Raw genomic sequence first — 18092 nt, 5'->3', positions numbered from 1 at the left:
GTTAAGAGCTGATTCCCAGACTAGTGGGTCCTTTCTCGAACATTATTTGAAGTCTCTGGGATGACTCTTACTTCACCCCACACAGCTGGTCTAGGTAGAAAGATCCATAGCTGCCTGCTGCTTAGGAAGGACCCCCTCTTAAGTCTTCTTGAGTACCAAGAGAGAGTTCTCCAGAAAATTGAATAGCAAGTACAAAGGCAAGAACAAGTGATACAAGCTCATAGAAGACCAGGATGGCCAGAACCACCAGGTAGAGAGAGCAAATGGAGAGGCGGTGCTTAACAAGGGGGTTAGGTGGATTCTGAATATTGTCTTAATTGTCTTCATGTACTCCCAGCCTAGCAGAAGCTGTACCTGAAGCCTTGTGATCTGCTAGGCAGAGAAACCTGAGTCTCAGTTAAATACTTGGATGACTAATAATGGCTTGAAAGCACTAATGAAGCTTTTCATCTTCTCATCTGAACTCTAATGGAGGAAGAGAAACTGACATGCAAAGATTCTCAGCTGGTTTGTCTCAGAGCTTTCTATCATTCAGCTTACTCTCCCATCAGTCCCAAAGGATGTCCCCATTGAGAGTAAAGGAGCTCATGTTGCCCCTACTGGTCATGGGGCTGAATGGAATGTTTGAGCTGGGCCCCTCCTCCAGCCCAATGCACTCTTGTTCTCTTTCATTCTCCCTGCCCCCACAACACACACTGGTACTAAAGATGGAACTTAGGGTACTTTACCACTGAGCTATATCCCCAGCCCTATTTATTTATTTATTTATTTATTTATTTATTTATTTATTTATTTATTTTATTTTGAGACAGGGGCTTGTTAAATTACTGAGGCTGTCCTCAAACTTCTGATGCTCCTGCCTCAGCCTCCCGAGTTGCTGGGATTATAGGTGTGCACCACTGCATCCAGCTATAAGAGTCTTGATTGTTGATTAGTTACGGACAAATTTGGATTCTTGCATCTTCCCAGTTTTGTTCAGATGCAACTCAGAGCAATTTATTCCCCAGCCCCACACTGGCACAGCCTTTCAGATTTGAAAGTCACCTATACCACATTTCCCTAATGCCCTCTGCTCTTGATGAAGTACCCTCCCAGTTCTCTTTAGACACCTGTTTCCCAGGCTCCTCGGCCTTTTGGTAGTTGGTTTTTGGATGCTTTTCTCCTCTAGTTCATCTGCAAATGGTTCCATTAAACTTGGTGCCAAGGATTTAAAGATTCCCTGTGTGTCGTCTCACCAGCACGGAGAGATGTGCCATTTAAGCTGTCTTCACCGTTTCTTCTTCATTAAGTAGTGTCTCCCCAACCCAGTCAAACTCCCTCCTCTCCCTGGGACACCATTTAGCTATTTCTCTACTCCCTTTTCCAGAAAATATAAACAGACTCAATGTTTGGTACCTAATTTTTCTTTTTCATGCCTCATCTCACCTTTGTTCCCCATCTTTAAGCGTTCTATTTGGGCATGTGCTTTTCTCTAAATCGGTGGCATTTGGTACAGTGATCAATTATGCTGGCTAATTGCTCCTCATTTAAGAATCCCTATTCTTTCTCACTAAAGACCAGAAAGGAATTCGTCCTCTCAATGACCAGGTGCACCAAATCTCTTACTTAGCCCCACTGTGACATTTTGCAGTTTAGTGCTCAAGCGCTCATTTAGAGAGGGGTATAATTTGAGGAGCTTGTGTTTGCTCAGGGGGGTAGCTGGCTCCTCTGTTCTGGACCCTTCTATTTTCCTCTGTACTCCTTCTCTTTGAGGCCAACCAACCTCTGCTAAATACAAAAGAGAAAGCATTGTTTTTTTGGTGGGGGAGTCATTCATCTTTACAAACTCTGCTTCAATTAAGCTTTTCTCTTTCTCCTATTTCCTAGGTACCTTTGTAACAATCACTCTGAGGTTGTAAAATGAGTCTAATGGCCCTTTCTCATTATTTCTAGCTACACTGGGCTTTTAAAACTCTTCCCCTCAGACTGTCTCCTTTATGGGTTGATGTTATTTGCTGCTGTTGTAAATGGGATTCCTTCTGGCTTATTGAAATACCCCCTAAAAATAAGTGTGTTAAGAACTCTTGGGCTGCATATTTAAGAATTCCAATGAGTCAAAAGTGGGCATTTGAAGAAGAGAACAAATGTACACTCTTCGGGACTATCACTTAAAATTCCAGTCATCAGCCCTTTGGAGATGTAAATTGCGGAAGCAGCTCTCTTCTCTCCTTTGGACAGCTTAATGATCTGTAGTTAATGGTAAGAGGCTGATGGGCAGATGCAGTCCAGCTGGGCTTAGGTTAGCCTTTCCAGCTATCCAAATGGCACAGTGATTACAGCCATTGAGACACGAAATCCTAATCCAGAGTCAGCAACCCAAAGTGCAAAGATTGGGCGATTGAGTGTCAGTGTGGCCTGTTCTCCACACAAACAAGTTATCCTGCTCCAGCCAGTAACTGATGTCACCTTCCTGAGTCTGCCCCAGACTAGTAGTTCCCTGAACAAAGAACCCCTCTGGGAACTCGGAGATGAAGAGTGCTGGATTTAACTTCTCCTCTTACCTGAGTGCACAAAGTTTTACTGAACTTGGGGAAAAACTGAGTGTGATCTCTTGGTAGTCAGCATTTTCTGGCTAATGCCCTCTGCTACGCAATATATAATAGCACCTAGAGGCAGCTGGTATATAGTTATGCCTTTTATGTAAAATTGGCTTGGCTTTTATGTGTCCTGGAGTATCAGATCCAGTTACAATTGCCAGCATCTTTTCATCTTTCCCTAAAATAAATAAATAAATGAATAAAAAGCGGATTCAACAACAACAAACAATACCATTGAAAAGTGGACAAAGGAGCCAGCCGGGCATGGTGGCACATGCCTGTAATCCCAATGGCTCCGGAGGCTGAGGCAGGAGGATGGGGAGTTCAAAGCTAACCTCAGCAAAAGAGAGGCACTAAACAACTCAGTGAGACCTTATCTCTAAAGAAAATACAAAATAGGGCTGGGGATGTGGCTCAGTGGTCAAGGACCCCTGGGTTTAATCTCCAGTACCAAAAAAAAAAAAAAAGTGAGCAGAGAATTTGAGGACTTAAATAGATATTTCTCTAAAGGAAATGTACAGACAGCCAATAGGCGTATGAAAAGATGCTCAACATCTCTCATTAAGAAAAATGCAAATCAAAGTCACAATGAGTGACTGCCTCACATTTTGTAGGATAATTTTTATCAAAAAATAGAAAATCACCAGACACAGTGGCATATTCCTATAGTTCGGCTACTCTGGAGTCTGACGCAGAGTCCAAGGAGTTTGAGATCAACCTGTGCAACACAGCAAGACCCTGCCTCAATAAAATAAAACAAAAAGACATTACAAATGTTGGTGAGGATGTGGGAATATGGGAGCCTTTGTGTGTTGCTGGTAGAAATGTAAAAGGATGTAGTAGTTGTGAAATGTAGCATCGTGTTCTTCAAAAAATTAAAAACAGAAGGGTCCAGCAGTTCTACTTCTGGGTATCCACTCAAAACAATTGAAAGTAGAGTCTCAAAGAAATATTTGTGTGCCCATGTTTCTAACAGCATTATTCACAAAAGCCAGAATGTGGAAGTAACCCAACTGCCTAGAAATGGATGAATGTTTAAATGAAATATGTTATATACACATGTGTAATATTATTCAGTCTTAAAAAAAGGACATTCTAGCATATGCTACTGCACTGATGGACTTTACAACATTTTGCTAGGTGAAGTAAACCAATCAAAAAAAGTATCTAGAGTAGTCAAATTCACACAGACAGGATATAGAATGATGGTTGCCAGGGCTTGGGATGAGAGAAAGAGAAATGGTTGTTTGGTGAGTACAGTTTTAGTTTTCCAAGATGGAAAGAGTTCTGGAGATGGATGGTGGTACTGGTTGTACAACAATCTGAAAAGACTTAAGGCCACTGGAATGGCATAACTAAAAAGTGGCAAAGATGAATTATATGCCATTATATATGATGTATCAAGGTGCATTCTACTGTATGTAGAACTAATTAAAACAAATTTAAATTTTTTAAAAAATGGCTAAGATGGTATTTAAGTTATATATATTTAAGTTTTGCATATTTCACCACCATATTTTAAAAGGGGGCAAGTGAAGGATGCCACCTTTTTTTAGCAGCTCATTTTGGAGAAATGAAAGGACACCAAGAAAAAGATTTTTAAAACCAGCAGTGGGAATGTATGAAACTAATTACAAATATACTTTTTTTTACAGAGTCATTTTTCTCTCAAGAAGGGAGCCGCAGCCTTAGGAATTGGAACAGACAGCGTGATTCTGATTAAATGTGATGAGAGGTGAGCATGAATCTGCAACCCTTGTAGGTTGGCAATTTGCAAATCCACACAAATACCCCTTGGTGTGCACACGGGTCATCACTACCAGGCAGGAAACCTGCTGTCACCCAGCCACTGACCTTCACTGTTTCTTTTCACATGGGCTCCTGCTTGGAGTCCACAGATGCTGTGCCTCTCTACCACAAAATCTTTCACAGCTCTTGACTCAATCAGAAACTTTGGTAAGTCAATCAAAATATTCTTTACCAAGATGGTGCAGAAGGACATTTATCACCTGGGTGCTTTAGCGACAACTGGTAATTGGAACACTGATGTATAAGGGATCATCACTTGAGGCACCGTGGCTTGTGTAAACTCGTGGGAGTGATTACAGACGGGGGACAGTTTAGTGAGCAGGAAGTAAATAATGTTAGTTGTTGCTGACTCAGCAACTTTGTGCAGGGATCAAAGAGCTCTCTGGCAGGAAAATCCCTGTCTTAATTGTCACCCAAATTCCAGAGGTACATGGGGATTAGGTGTGGTGCTTTGCAGGATAGCTTTAAAGGCATTTTCAGAATATCTGTGTAAAATATTACCTGTCAATAAGCCTGAGAAACCGACAAAAATTAGATTCAGTTTCTAAAGGATTCAGTAAGAACTTTGACTAAATGAAAAGAAAGCTACTCAATTAACCATTTATTTATTCATATATATGTATCAGAAAGCTGTGTACAAATTTCCCAGCGTGACACCAGGTTCTAGAAAAGCACAAGGCACATCTCAGTTCCCTGACAGCATGTCATCTAGGTGGGGAGATGTCAGAGCATCAGAAGGTGATAATTGTATGGTTCAGTCTTGTGACACAGAGTACATAGTCGCATGTCAGGAAGACATCGAAAGCTTCATGCAGCACTGGGGACTTGCTGAATTTTTCAAATTAGCAATGAGTTGAATGGGTAGTGGGAAAGGCAGAAGCAATCACACAAGGTTGAGTAGCAGAGGCAAAGCCTCAGAAGAAATAGGAATAAGCACCTGGGGGGCTCAAGGAGGGGGCCTGACCAGAGGCAGGTGGAAGAGAATAATCATGGCAGATGCAGTTTACCACGTGGGACTTTAAAAGCTCTAAAAACCCAGCAGATTAGTCACTACATCTACCTTTTGGTGGTGAGATTAAAGAGGATCGGCACTTTCTTGCTTACACCTTTATGTATTGGCTGATTTTGTTTGATCAATAGCTCTGAACACATTGTTTTTACAATCAGCTAAAACCAAAAAAGATGTATTTTTCCTTTAGGGGAGGAGGAGCTAAATTTATCATTTGATCTTTATAGACCTGGAAGCAAGGTTGAAAGCATTTTTAACCAAGTAGAATGTGAATGAAGCCCCCCTTCAGGAAGCAAGGAAGGGGAAGGGTCTCTGATCATTAGACCCGTAAAAGACATAAACAATAAGAGAGGCATGAAGTTATAAAGGATTGGTATGAAGCAAACACATCTTGAAGAAATAATTCCTATCTTTTGTTTTGTTTGTGGTACTAGGAATTGAACCCAGGAGTGCTCTACCACTGAGCTACATCCCTACCCTCTTTTTAAAAATTTGTTTGTTTCTTATTTTTATTTTGAGACAGGTTCTCACCAGGTTGCTAAGGCACATCTTGAACTTACAATCCTCCTGCCTTACCCTCTTAAAAAAAATTGAAAATAATAGGAAAAAATAGTTTTGCCACCCCAAGATCATTACTAATACCATTATGACATCTAAACCTTTGAATCTCCTTTTTCAAACTTACAAGTCCATTCTTTCTTTTCTTTTTATATATTTGTGATCATGTTTCTTTTTTTTTTCTTTCTTTTTTTTTAACATTTGTTGTGTTTATTGGGAAATCATAAAACCATGGTAATTGTACAGTAGGGGCTATCAAAAGGATTAAAATTCTGGGTATATAGGGTTTCCTAACTACAGAGATTCTTGAGATTGGACTTTATTGCCTCCAAATAAATGTCTTCTCTTTAGTGTCAGCAGAATGGGAGTGCTTTCTCCCTGGTAGGGAGGAGACCACTCGCTTCTTGAGCCAGTGGGAGCCAAACCCGAAATTCAGACAGCATGTTTTCTTTGTCTGAAGGCACGTAGCCCCCCCCCCCACCACGTCTGTGCAGTGCTGGTTACCTGGCTTTCCATCCCATAAATATTTTCACACCTCATTACAAACACAAACACACTTAACTATATAATGTCAGAAGGTATCAGAGTGTTGTACAGAGTTGGGTCTGGAGCTGGACGGTTTGATTTCAAGTCTCAACTCCAGCAGTAGCTTGGGCAAGTGCCTCTATGTGCATCAGTTTCTTTATCTGAACAAAGGAAAAAGGCCATGGCATCTGCTTCATAGGATTGTTATAATGGCAAACATAAAATGCAGAAAGAATGGGGTAAGTGCAAAATATCAATCTGCTACTGTGTATGTTCTTATTTCTGAAATTACTATTATAAATAACCTTTCTATCCATCAGTAAGAATCCTTTGTTCCAAGATTTCTCTATTTGGACTATTTCTTCATTATAAATACTAGCTTAAATTATATGGATGCTTTTAAGGAAAGGGATTTATAATACCAATTGGGTTTCGAAAGCCTTCACCCATTTATCCCCCTAACAGTATTGTACCTGAGTAGATTGTGAGGAAAATGAGAACTGAGTTAATATCTACATTCACTGTTTAATTCTACGTTGTTAATTCACATGCTTTTTTTGTTTGGTATGAGGTTAAGAAAAAGATCCTGAGTGTGTGTGGTTGGCAGTGAAGAAGGCCTTGGACAGGCATTTGCAGTCACCACTCCAGTCAGAATCAGTTAAAACACCAGGCAGCCATTTTGTTTTTGTTTCCCTGGGGGACAGACATGCAGTTTGGATGGCTCAAGCTGTCAAGCTGTCCCCCTGTGCTTCTTTTCCCTCAGGTGCCTTAGAAAGTTCTTCTAGGCTCTCCTCAAACACAAACCTGGACTTGCTATCTGGGGCTTTCATTTCTTGTATTCACTCTGCATGTTAGTCTGACAGTGGGGAGACGGGTATTATCTTGTTATTCCATAGAAGGTTCACAACTGAAGGGAAACAGTCTGTGCCTTTCTAGTGGCAAACACAAAGCCACACATGATGGAAGATACCGGAAGAAATCTCCCTTCCTTAGCAGTCACAGGGGCTTACTTCAGTGACTCTCTTCTTCAAAGAGAAACACAGTTGTCAGTTAAAATGAAAAAAGAAAAATGTATATTAAATCCTCGTTTGTTTGGCCTAGGTTCTTTCAGAGCTGAAAATCAAAAAGCACTTTTAATTTTATTATATATATATATTTCAATAAGTAGAATAAGATATGGTAAAACAAGACTTCTGTTCAACATGACTTACATTTCAATGTGAAGTACTGTTTTTTCTAAAAATGACCTATTAAATTCAAAAGGGGGAAATGTGTAAAGTAAATCCTGGATTTCATAAATCCTGATCTAGGGGTTTTCTTTCCCTGTTGGCAAAAATATTGAATATCCACAGTGACAAGGATTAATAAATTTTTACTCTAATGTCACTGGGTGCAATATTTGTAAAATTTGAATTAGTAGAATCCAAATCAATGATGTACTGATAGAGAAGAAGAGTGAATTAATGTTTAGAGGAAAGAAAACTGAGTGATATTTTGAGAACTGGATTAGACCACTGAGGAAAAAGATGTTTCCCAAAGATTCACTCAGAGAAGAAGAAAGGAACTCTCCATCATATGGATGATAATTTGAAAGAATATGAAATTCCTGTATGATAGCAGCAGGGCTCCTTTGGCTCTAGGCAGTGTCCTTGGATGGAGCCCAGACAGACAAGATGGACATAGTCACAGACACAATGAAACTTAGTCTACTGTGAAACAAGCAATAACACTTGAGGAAAATAATCATTATGGAAGGAGAAGTTACTGATATTCATTAATTCTACATCTAGAGGATCATGAGAGTTAGCCAGATGAAGAAGAAAGGAAAGAATGTTCCAGGAAGAGTCACAGCACATTGTAAACCGAGAGAAGGGGTGGAGTGGTGGAGTGGTGGGGTGGTGGGGGGGAAGCAAGCATATTTGGCTTGTTCAAAGAACAGGAACAAGTGCTGGGAAGGTGTGGTCAGAATGTCCTTGTCATGAAAGGCCTTCTGAGCCATAGCGAGCTGTTTGACTTTTGGTTAGAAGACATGGGACATCTCTTAAGGGTTTTCAGCAGGAGGGCAACATTGAAGTTTCTTGTTAGAGCATTTTTAAATGCAGAGTGGCATGTGGATTAGAGACTGCCAGTCGGTGGCTATTGTAGCGATAAGAATGGGAGATGGTGGACGGTGGGCTGACTGGGTGTAGAACAGAGGAGATGGAGTGCTGGGTAGCCGGAAGTGTTGACTGAGTGGTGCACAGGTTGAGCAAGGAGTCAAGGGTGAATGCCAGGCTTCTGGCTTGGCAGCTAAGTCCATGCAGGGCTGTTCTCTAAGTCACCCTGGCCTGCGTGGCATATTCAGATGTGCAAGATACTGAGTTTGAAGAGCTTATTAGATATTCAAGCAAGAGGGGGAAATAGGCACTTGGAAATATGAGCCTAGTGCTCAGGAGATAAATGGAAGAACTCTGAGGTGCCTCCATGTTTCAGGGACAGGTAGAGTAAGAAGAAACAGCCAGAGTTGTCAGAGAAGATTCAGGAACCAGGTCCACAAGGGTTATGAGAATATTTCTTTAGGAAATGAGAATATTTCTGTGGTGAATTGTCAGATGTTACCACTAGGTGAAATGAGAGCCACCAACTGTCCACTGCCTTTCCTTATAAGGAGGAGTCTGGTGCAGTGGGCAAGAGTCATTTCAACAGAAGGATGAAGGCAGTTTGCAGTGGGCTGATGGGTGAGAGGTAGATGAGGAAAGAGGGAGAAAACACAGGGTAGGTTCCTTGGAAATTGAGCTGTGAAGGGGAGGATAGGGCAGAAGCTGGAGGGGAGCATTCAATCTAGGTTTTGCTGATTCTTGGTTGTCCATTTTCATGGATAGCACAGGTGGTAAAAAGGAATGTTCAATCCAAAAGGGTTTTGGGTTTTATTATGGTCTTGTTTATTTGTTTTCATTTAATAAATAGGTAAATATTTATTGAACATTTACTATATGTACAGTGATAGGCCCCATGGAAAATACAAACGTTAAAGAAACTTCATCTTTTTTTTTCTTAAAGATGTTGTAAATATGATTTAGAAATGATATGTAACAATAAAAAGACAATTCAGTTGATAAATTGGTGAATAGTAGACCATAATATCAATAATGATTTATTTTTACAATTTTCATATTTTAATTATATAGATTTATGGGGTATGGTGTTATACTTTGATACGTGTATACAGTGTATCAATGGTTTTCTTGTCTTAAGCAGAAGGTTAAGGTCTTTGTCACTGTAAGGTGAAGGACATGCTAGAGAGGAAATATAAATTATGTGAAAAATGGGGGTGAAGTAGACAGGTATCTTATTGAGTAATTTATCCTTTTAAAAAATATTGATGTGTATTTGTATGTGTTTATGGAGGAATAGATAATTTTTGAATGGGAGAAATTAGAAATTAGATGTAGTGTTCTATAGCACAGTGGAGTTCCTTATTCTTTTTTTTTAACTTTCACAATTTTTTAATATTTATTTTTTGTAGTTGTAGTTGGACACAATAACTTTATTTTATTTATTTATATGTGGTGTTGAGGATCAAACCCAGGGCCTCGCACGTGTGAGGCTAGGGAGAGCTCTACTGCTGAGCCATAACCCCAGCCCCGAATTCCTTATTCTTTTGGCTAAAATTGTGTAGGATCTTCATCTGAGGAGCTTATTCTGAAATTATCTCACATCATAAAACTGGAAGGGAAACAGGGAGGAGGCAACAGGAGTTGTATGAGGAGGACAGGCCCTGCCTTAGACGGCAAAAACATTCGCTAACAGATTTCTAACCAGATCCCCCTTAGAGTTGGAAAGGTTCTTAGATGTTAACTCATCTGACCTTTTTTTTATTTTGAATTTTTAAGATAATTTCAAACATAAAAATTGCAATAGTAACAAGAATTCCTATATTCCCTATACCCCAGATTCACCAACTTTAAACATTCAGACACATTTACTTTTTCCCTCTCTTCTTTGCCATGTGTCTGTGATTCAATATTCCATATCAAATATAATAAATATTACATTATAATTACATTATACATATATACATACCTATATTTTTCTGAACCATCTGAGAATTCCTTGCAGGCATCATGTCCCATTACCCCTTAACACATTAATATGTATTTACCAGAACAAGGATGTTCACTTACACAATCACAGGCAATTAGCAGAATCAGGAAATTTGACACCAACACTGCTAACATTACATCTACATACCTTATTCAAATTTCATCAATTGTTCCAATAACATTCTTCAGAGCATTTTTGTTGTTGTTGTTATTTTTTTCCCACATATGTCCTTCAGTTGTCTCCTTAGTTTCCTTTAGTCTGGAGCATTTCCTCACCTTCCTTTGACATTGATATTTTTGGAGAGCGTAGACCATTTATGTTGTGGTTAGTTTGGATTGGCTGATACTTCCTCATGGCTAGACTCCCATGATGCACCTGGGCAGGACTTCCAGAGAGCTGATGCCTGTCTTTCTCCTTCCTGTGCATCTCCTCGGGAGATTTGTCCCTTTATCAGTAACCTTCACTTTGACTGTTTGGTTAAGATGCTGCCTGCCAGGTTTCCCCACTATAAAATGTCTATTATTTCCTCTACAGCTAAGAAGTGTCTTGTAGCAGAGTCCTTGGGACTGTAAATATCCTGTTCTCCTGAAACATTCACCCATAGTTTAACATCTATTCATGATTCTTGTCTGAATTATAGTTATGATGATTGCAAAATAGTGATTTTCTAACTCCATCATTTCTTCCTATTTATTAGTTCCTGCATTCCACTGTGGGGAAGGCCTATCCCTTTTTTCATATATGTGGGCTTGTTCTTTCTCATTTATTATCAATGTGGACTCACAGGGGACTCATGGGTACTTTTAGAATTCATTCTCTCTTACACTCTCTCTTGCTCTCTGCTCTCTCTTCCATTTCTCCATCTCTTTCTCCTCCCTTCAGGATTCCCTTTACGTTATCTGAAGTGCTAATAATTTGCTGGAACCTTACAGAAAACAAATCTGACAAAAACATATGCTATCTGGTTGGCATAGGACTAGAAGAGTCATTGGCTATCCTATCTCCTACTATAAAAATTCTGTTGTTTTAATTAATGCTTTTACACCACAAATTAACTACTTGTGTTTTGTGTACATTTTAGTCTTTTTTAAAAAAATCACTAGCTTTATAAATCACAATTCGATTACATTTCTCTGTATTTGATAATTATCACATTTTATCATATAATTGATTTAGACTATTCAAAATATAAATAGTCTATAGTCATTATACTCTTTTTATTAAATTAGCTAAATTGTGGCCCGTGCCTGAAGGTAGTTAGGGATGCTCATTCACTCTTTCAGGTTCCTGGGGACCTGTGGAGAGCCCTGCAATAGAATAGGCTTTGAAGAGACACCAAATCAATTATTATCAAACAGTGTGGCGGAGAGCTCTCCGAGTGTCAGATTTCCTAAGAGTTTAGATGCAGAGAACTTGGGCACTAGTGGTGTGTGTGCTTCATTCCAAGGCACAGTCCAAGGCACTTTATACAAATGAAGTAATGCATTTCATTGGAGACACAACAGAGTTATTCCCTTACATTTATTTATCTGGTGCTAACATAGTTTATGAAGGGTTTCCATATATGCAACAATTTTAAGCAGTATGGCAAGTTTTCCTGTCTCCATTTGACTCAACACCTCACAGGTGCCATGTCCAAGATCACAATGCTTGTTCACTGGGAGGACTGAGACTCAGAAGAGAACTAGCATTCGCCAGCTAAACGTGCCTCCCCTCTTTACAATTTTAAAAATTGGGCAAAATACACATAGCAAAGAATTTACCATTTTAACTATCTATAAGTGTACTCTCACATAGTTGTACAACCATCACCATGATGGTTTAATCACTCTTTAATCTTTTAATCTTGCAAAACTGAAACTCTCTGCCCATTAAATAATAACTCCCATCACTCCCTCTTCCCAGCCCCTGGCAACCACCATTATGCTTTCTGTCTTGATGGATTTGGCAACTCTAGTATCTCACTCATATACTCAAAATATTTGGCTTTTTGTGACTGGCATATTACACTTAGCATAATAGTTTATCATATTGTAATATGTCAGAATTTCTTCCTTTTTAAAACTGAAGAATATTCCCTTGTATATGTTCATACCACATTTGTTGATTCATCCATCCATCCATGAACATTTTGGCTGTTGTGATGAATGCTGCTAAGAACATGGATGTACAATTACCTCTTCAAGACTCAACTTCACTTATTTTGGGTGATGCCTAACAGGGGAATTGTTGGGTCATATGATAATTCTATTTTTAACTTTTTAAGGAATCCCCAAATTGCTTTTCACAAATGCTGTACTTATCCTGTTGAAAGTGTCTTTTGGTGCACAGAAGTTTTTAATTTTTATGAAGTCGAATTTGGCTTTTCTTTTCTTTCTTGTCTTGCCTTGGTATCATAATCAAGAAATCATTGGCAAATCCAATGTCATGAAAGTTTTCTCCTCCTATATTTTCTTCGATATTTTACATTCCCACCAGCAGAGCACAGAAGGCCAGTTTCTGCACATCCTCACCAATGCTTTTTGTTTGTAAGTAGCCATTCTAATAGGTGAGATCTTATTGACCTAACAACTAGTGATGATGGGCATCTTTTCACGTGCATATTCACCATCTGTTCATCTTCATTGGAAAATACGTGTATTTAAGTCCTTTGCTTATTTTTGAATTGGGCTGTTTTGTTATTCTTGTTGTTAGTTTTAGGAGTTATCTGTGTATATTCTGGGTATTAATTGTTTATCAGATATATGATTTTTTTGTAAATATTTTCTCCCAGTTTGTGGGTTACCTTCTTATCCTGTTGACAGTGTCTTTTGGTGCACAGAAGTTTTTAATTTTGATAATAACCATCCTAACACTGTGAAGCTATATCTTATTATGGTTTTAATTTGCATTTCCCTAATGATTAAGTGATATTGAACACCTTTTCATATACTTACCTGATGGCCATGTCCATGTCTTCTTTGAAAAATGTCAATTCAGATTCTTTGCCCATTTTTCAATTAAAATTGAAAGATCAATTTTTCAATCAAATTACTTGGGGGGGTCTTTGCTATATAGTTGCTTGAAATCTTTTTATATTTTGGGTATTAACCTCTTATCTAACATTTGTTTGCAAATATATTTTCCTGTTCCATAGATTGCTTTTTTCCTTTTCTTAACTGTTTCCTTTGCTGTGCAGAAATTTTTAGTTCGACATAGTCTCATTTGTTTTTTGCTTTTTATTGTCTGTAGTTTTAGTGTCACATTAAAAAAAAATCATTGCCAAGACCAATGCCCCTGTTTTCTTCTAGGAGTTAAATAGTTTTAGGTCTAATATTTATGTGTCTTCAATCCATGTCAAGTTAATCTTTGTGTGTAGGGCAAAATAAGGACCCAATTTCATTGTTTTGCTGCAGATACCCAGTTTTCCAAGCATTATTTATTTAAGAGACTGTCCTTACCCCATTGTGCATTGTTACAACCTTCAGAGGCAATTAGTTGACCACTTATGTATGGATTTATCTCTGGACTTTCTATTTTGTTCTGTTGGTTTGTGTGTTTTTGCAACAGTCTCATATTTTTTATTACTATAGCTTTGAAATTTAATTTGAAATCAGGGAATATGATATATCTAGTTTTGTTCTTCTTGCTCTGAATTTCTATAGCTATTCTCAATTTTTGTGTTTCCACATAATTTTTTGAATCATTTCTCTATTTCTGTGGGGAAAAAAACATTGGAATTTTAATAGGGACTTCATTGAATCCATAGAATGCTTTGAGGAGTATGGAAATTTTGACAATATTGATTTTTCCAATTCATAAACCCAGGATATCTTTCCCTTATTTGTGTTAATTTTTTTTCCTTCTTCAGTTTCTTCAATTTCTTTTGCCAATGTTTTATAGCTTTCATTGCACATATCTTTTACTTCCTTTGTTAAATTTTCTCCTAAGTATTTAATTATCTTCAATGCTCTTATAAATGAAATTATTTTCTTAATTTTTTGGACAGTTCACCTTAGAATATAGATATGCAGCTGATTTTTATGTGCTGATTTTTGTATCTTGCAACTTTATATAGTTTGTTTATTAGTTCAAAATGACTTTTTGGTGGAGTCTGTAGGATTTTCTATCTATCACATCACAGCTTCTGAAAACAGAGATAACTTTTTCCAGTCTGTTTTGGATATCTTTTGTTTATTTTTCTTGTCTAATCTATCTGGCTAAGACTTCCTATAACGTGCCTGGTAAATGTGCCAAGAGATGGCATCCTTGACTTGCTCCTCACCTTAGAGGAACAGCTTTCAGTGTTTCGCCATTGAATGTGATGTGTTTGAGGGCTTGTCATATATGGCCTGATTGCACTGAGGTAGATTCCCTCCACACCTAATTTGCTGAGAGTTTATCATGAGGGGCTGTTGAATCTTGTCAAGTGCTTTTCTACATCTCTTGAAATGATCATATGGGGTTTTTTTTCCTTTTCTTTTTTCAATACTAGGGATTTAACCCAGGGACACTCTGTCACTGGGTTACATCCTCAACCCTTTTGAAATTATTATTTCAAGACAGGGTTCTGCTAAATTGCCAAGGCTGGCCTTGAACCATCAATCCTCCTGCCTGAGTCTCCCAGGTAGCTGGATTATAGGCATGCATCATGGCACCCAGCTGATCATATAGTTTTTATCTTCTATGTTGTTAATGTAGTGTATCACATTTACTGATTCAAATGTGTTGATTTATCTTTATATCCCAAGGATAAATCCCAGGTGGTTAGTGTTTATGATCCTTCTAAAAATGCTGTTGACTTAATCTTGCTGGTAATCTTTGAAGATTTTAACTTTGGTATCCTTCAAAGATATCAGCCTATAATTTTCTTTTCTTGTAATGCCCTTTTTCTGGCTTTGTTATCAGAATAATTCTGGTCTTGTGGAATAAGTTTGAAAGTTTTCCTTCCTCTTCAATTATATGAAAGAATTTGGGAAGCATTGTTATTAGTCCTTCTTTAAGTGTTTGTGTGTTTGATAAAGCTCACCAGAGAAGCAATTAGATCCTGGGGTTTGTTTTTTTTTTAATGGAAGATTTTTGGCTGCTGATTTAATTTCCTTACTAGTTAATGTTTGAATTTTCTATTCCTTTAAGAAGAACATTCTTATTCCTAAATTTAATGGAAATAGATCTAGGATTTTTCATTAAATATGATGTTTTTTTAAAAAAATATTTCTTTTCGTTGTAGTTGAACACAAGACCTTTATTTTATTTATTTGTTTTTATGTGGTGTTGAGGATCAAACCCAGGGCCTCCCACATGCTTGGCAAGCACTCTACTGCTGAGACACAACCCCAGCTCCTAGATATGATATTAATTTTGGATTTGAAATGGATGTTCCTCACTGTGTCAAAGAAGTGCCCTTTTTTCTTTATTCACCAAAAATTGTTTCTTCTTTTTCTATTTTCACGTTTTCTCTCTCCTGTTCTTCTCTCCTCCCTTTCTCCTCTTCTGAAATAGATGATGACTTTCTTAAAATGCCTTTTATTCATAAATTGAAAGGACACTATAATTTTCTCACTTTGGTCATAATTTTCTCACTTTGGTCTACCAGTTGGATGACTTGTGCTAAAAAGGTTTTATTTGCATTCTTGCAACAAGTTCCACATTGTCCTATGCTAATATTTAATTTCCTTCTAGATTATATTTTCTAATATTAAGTTCAGGATCTTTTGTAGCTGTATTTGTAAAATACACTTGTATGCTTTTCTGGGATATATTTAACACATTTTTGTTTCAGAAAGTAAATTCTTCACTTCCCCTTGTCTTCTCTATGAGTTTAAAACACATTATTTGCTAATAGTATACTGATTAAAGTTCTCCAGCAAAACATAGGAGCCTGATATTTTTGTTGAGGAGTGGAGTAGATTTCACGGAACTTACTTTCTAGTTATTTCTTGGAAATTAATTTTTTTTCAAATTTTCTATTTTGTTTCATCAATTCTTATTATTTACATTTTCTTGGGGGGAAATATGTATAACCTCAAAAAATAAGTTAACATAAATAGTTACACATAGTTCTTTTATAGTATTCAAATATTTTTATTGGATGAGTAGATATAGAAAATGTAATACACACACACACACATACATACACTCTATACATACAGACACACACACACAATAGAATTTTGTTCAACCACAAAGAAAAATAAAATTATGTCATTTGCAGGAAAATGGATGGAACTAGAGACCATCGTGTTAAGTGAAATAAGTGAAACTCAGAACGTTAAGGGTGATATGCTTGCTCTCATATGTGAAAACTAGAGAGGAAAAAGGAAAAGATGGAAGGGGTCTATCTCATGACAATCAAAGGCAAATCAGTAGAGTAAAGGGACTAAGAAGTGGGAGTCAGGGAAGGAGGAGGAAAGTCCTGGGTGGTGATATTGGCCAAATTATATAGTTATATTGTGTGAATGTAAAATATATAACAATACATCCCATCATTATGTACAAATAGAATGCACCAATAAAAATGTGGAAAAAATATATTTATCAATAACCTCCTTTCTCATTTCAAATACTGCATTTTCTTTCTTTTTTTTATTAGTCTAATCAGATATTTATGTATCTATTGGTCTTTTCAATGTTACACTTTTATTTTTATTTTTAATTTATTTTTTATTGGTTCATTTTAGTTTAATAATGACAGTAGATTCCATTTTGATATAATTGTACAAGCATGAATATATCTTATTCTAATAGGACCCCTTTTTGTGGATGTGCATGATGGTGAGATTTACTGTGGTGTCTTCAAATATTCATAGGAAAGTTATGTCAGATTCATTCCACCATCTTTCCTCGATGTCACAGTTTTTAAGTTTTAAATTAAGTCAACTTTAAGTTTTCTAATTCATTGAAAAATTTATTATTTCTTTCTGCCTACATTTTTTCTTCTATGATCTTTGTATTGGTGCATTATAGTTGTATATAATGGTAGGATTCATTGTTACACATGCCTACATGCACACAATAAACAATACAATTTGGCCAATATCATTCCCCAGTATTTCTGCTTTTACTTCTGTCTACATTATTTGGTATTGTTTCTCAAGCTTCTTGAATTAAATATTTCATTATTTTTTCTGTTTATTTTAAAAAAATATTTAGGACTGTACATTGTTCTCTGAGAATGATTCAGTATCCTTCCCATATTTTTATATGTAGTATTGTCATGTCACTACCTTGTTCTGTAATTGCCATTTTTATTTTCTCCTGACCTCAAAATTTCTATATAATAGCCAAAATGATTTCTTGCATGGCAAATTGAAACTTTTGTCATGACCCTTCTCTCTATAGACACTTTCAGGGAAGAGGGATGGTAGTTTGGGAAGAGGTATGAGATGGTCAGCACTCCTTGCCCACACCGACACTATCCCTCACTACTGACTTCCTTACCAGATCTCATTGTAGCCCTCAGTGTCAGCAAATGGGAAGTTTCATGTAAAAAGGAGAATGGTTCCTTCCCACATCGTGGCTGGGGTCCCTAGGTGCTCATACTGGGATCCTTG

The 18092-nt window shown here is 37.4% G+C and overlaps 1 protein-coding gene across 1 annotated transcript in view; it reads left to right on the top strand.

Moving 5' to 3' along the window:
- The window catches only part of Gad2 (glutamate decarboxylase 2), a 72138-nt gene that overhangs the window by 19104 nt on the left and 34942 nt on the right, over window positions 1–18092 (top strand). Inside the window, exon 8 of the mRNA XM_005320247.4 lies at window positions 4232–4311. Coding sequence (XP_005320304.1) covers window positions 4232–4311 — 80 coding nt within the window. The remainder of the gene's footprint in view (window positions 1–4231; window positions 4312–18092) is intronic.

Source organism: Ictidomys tridecemlineatus, chromosome 10 (genome assembly GCF_052094955.1).
Source record: "Ictidomys tridecemlineatus isolate mIctTri1 chromosome 10, mIctTri1.hap1, whole genome shotgun sequence".
Lineage (NCBI taxonomy): Eukaryota > Metazoa > Chordata > Mammalia > Rodentia > Sciuridae > Ictidomys > Ictidomys tridecemlineatus.
The sequence above is the reverse complement of the archived record's forward strand: the minus strand, read 5'-3'. Positions and strand labels throughout refer to the sequence as shown.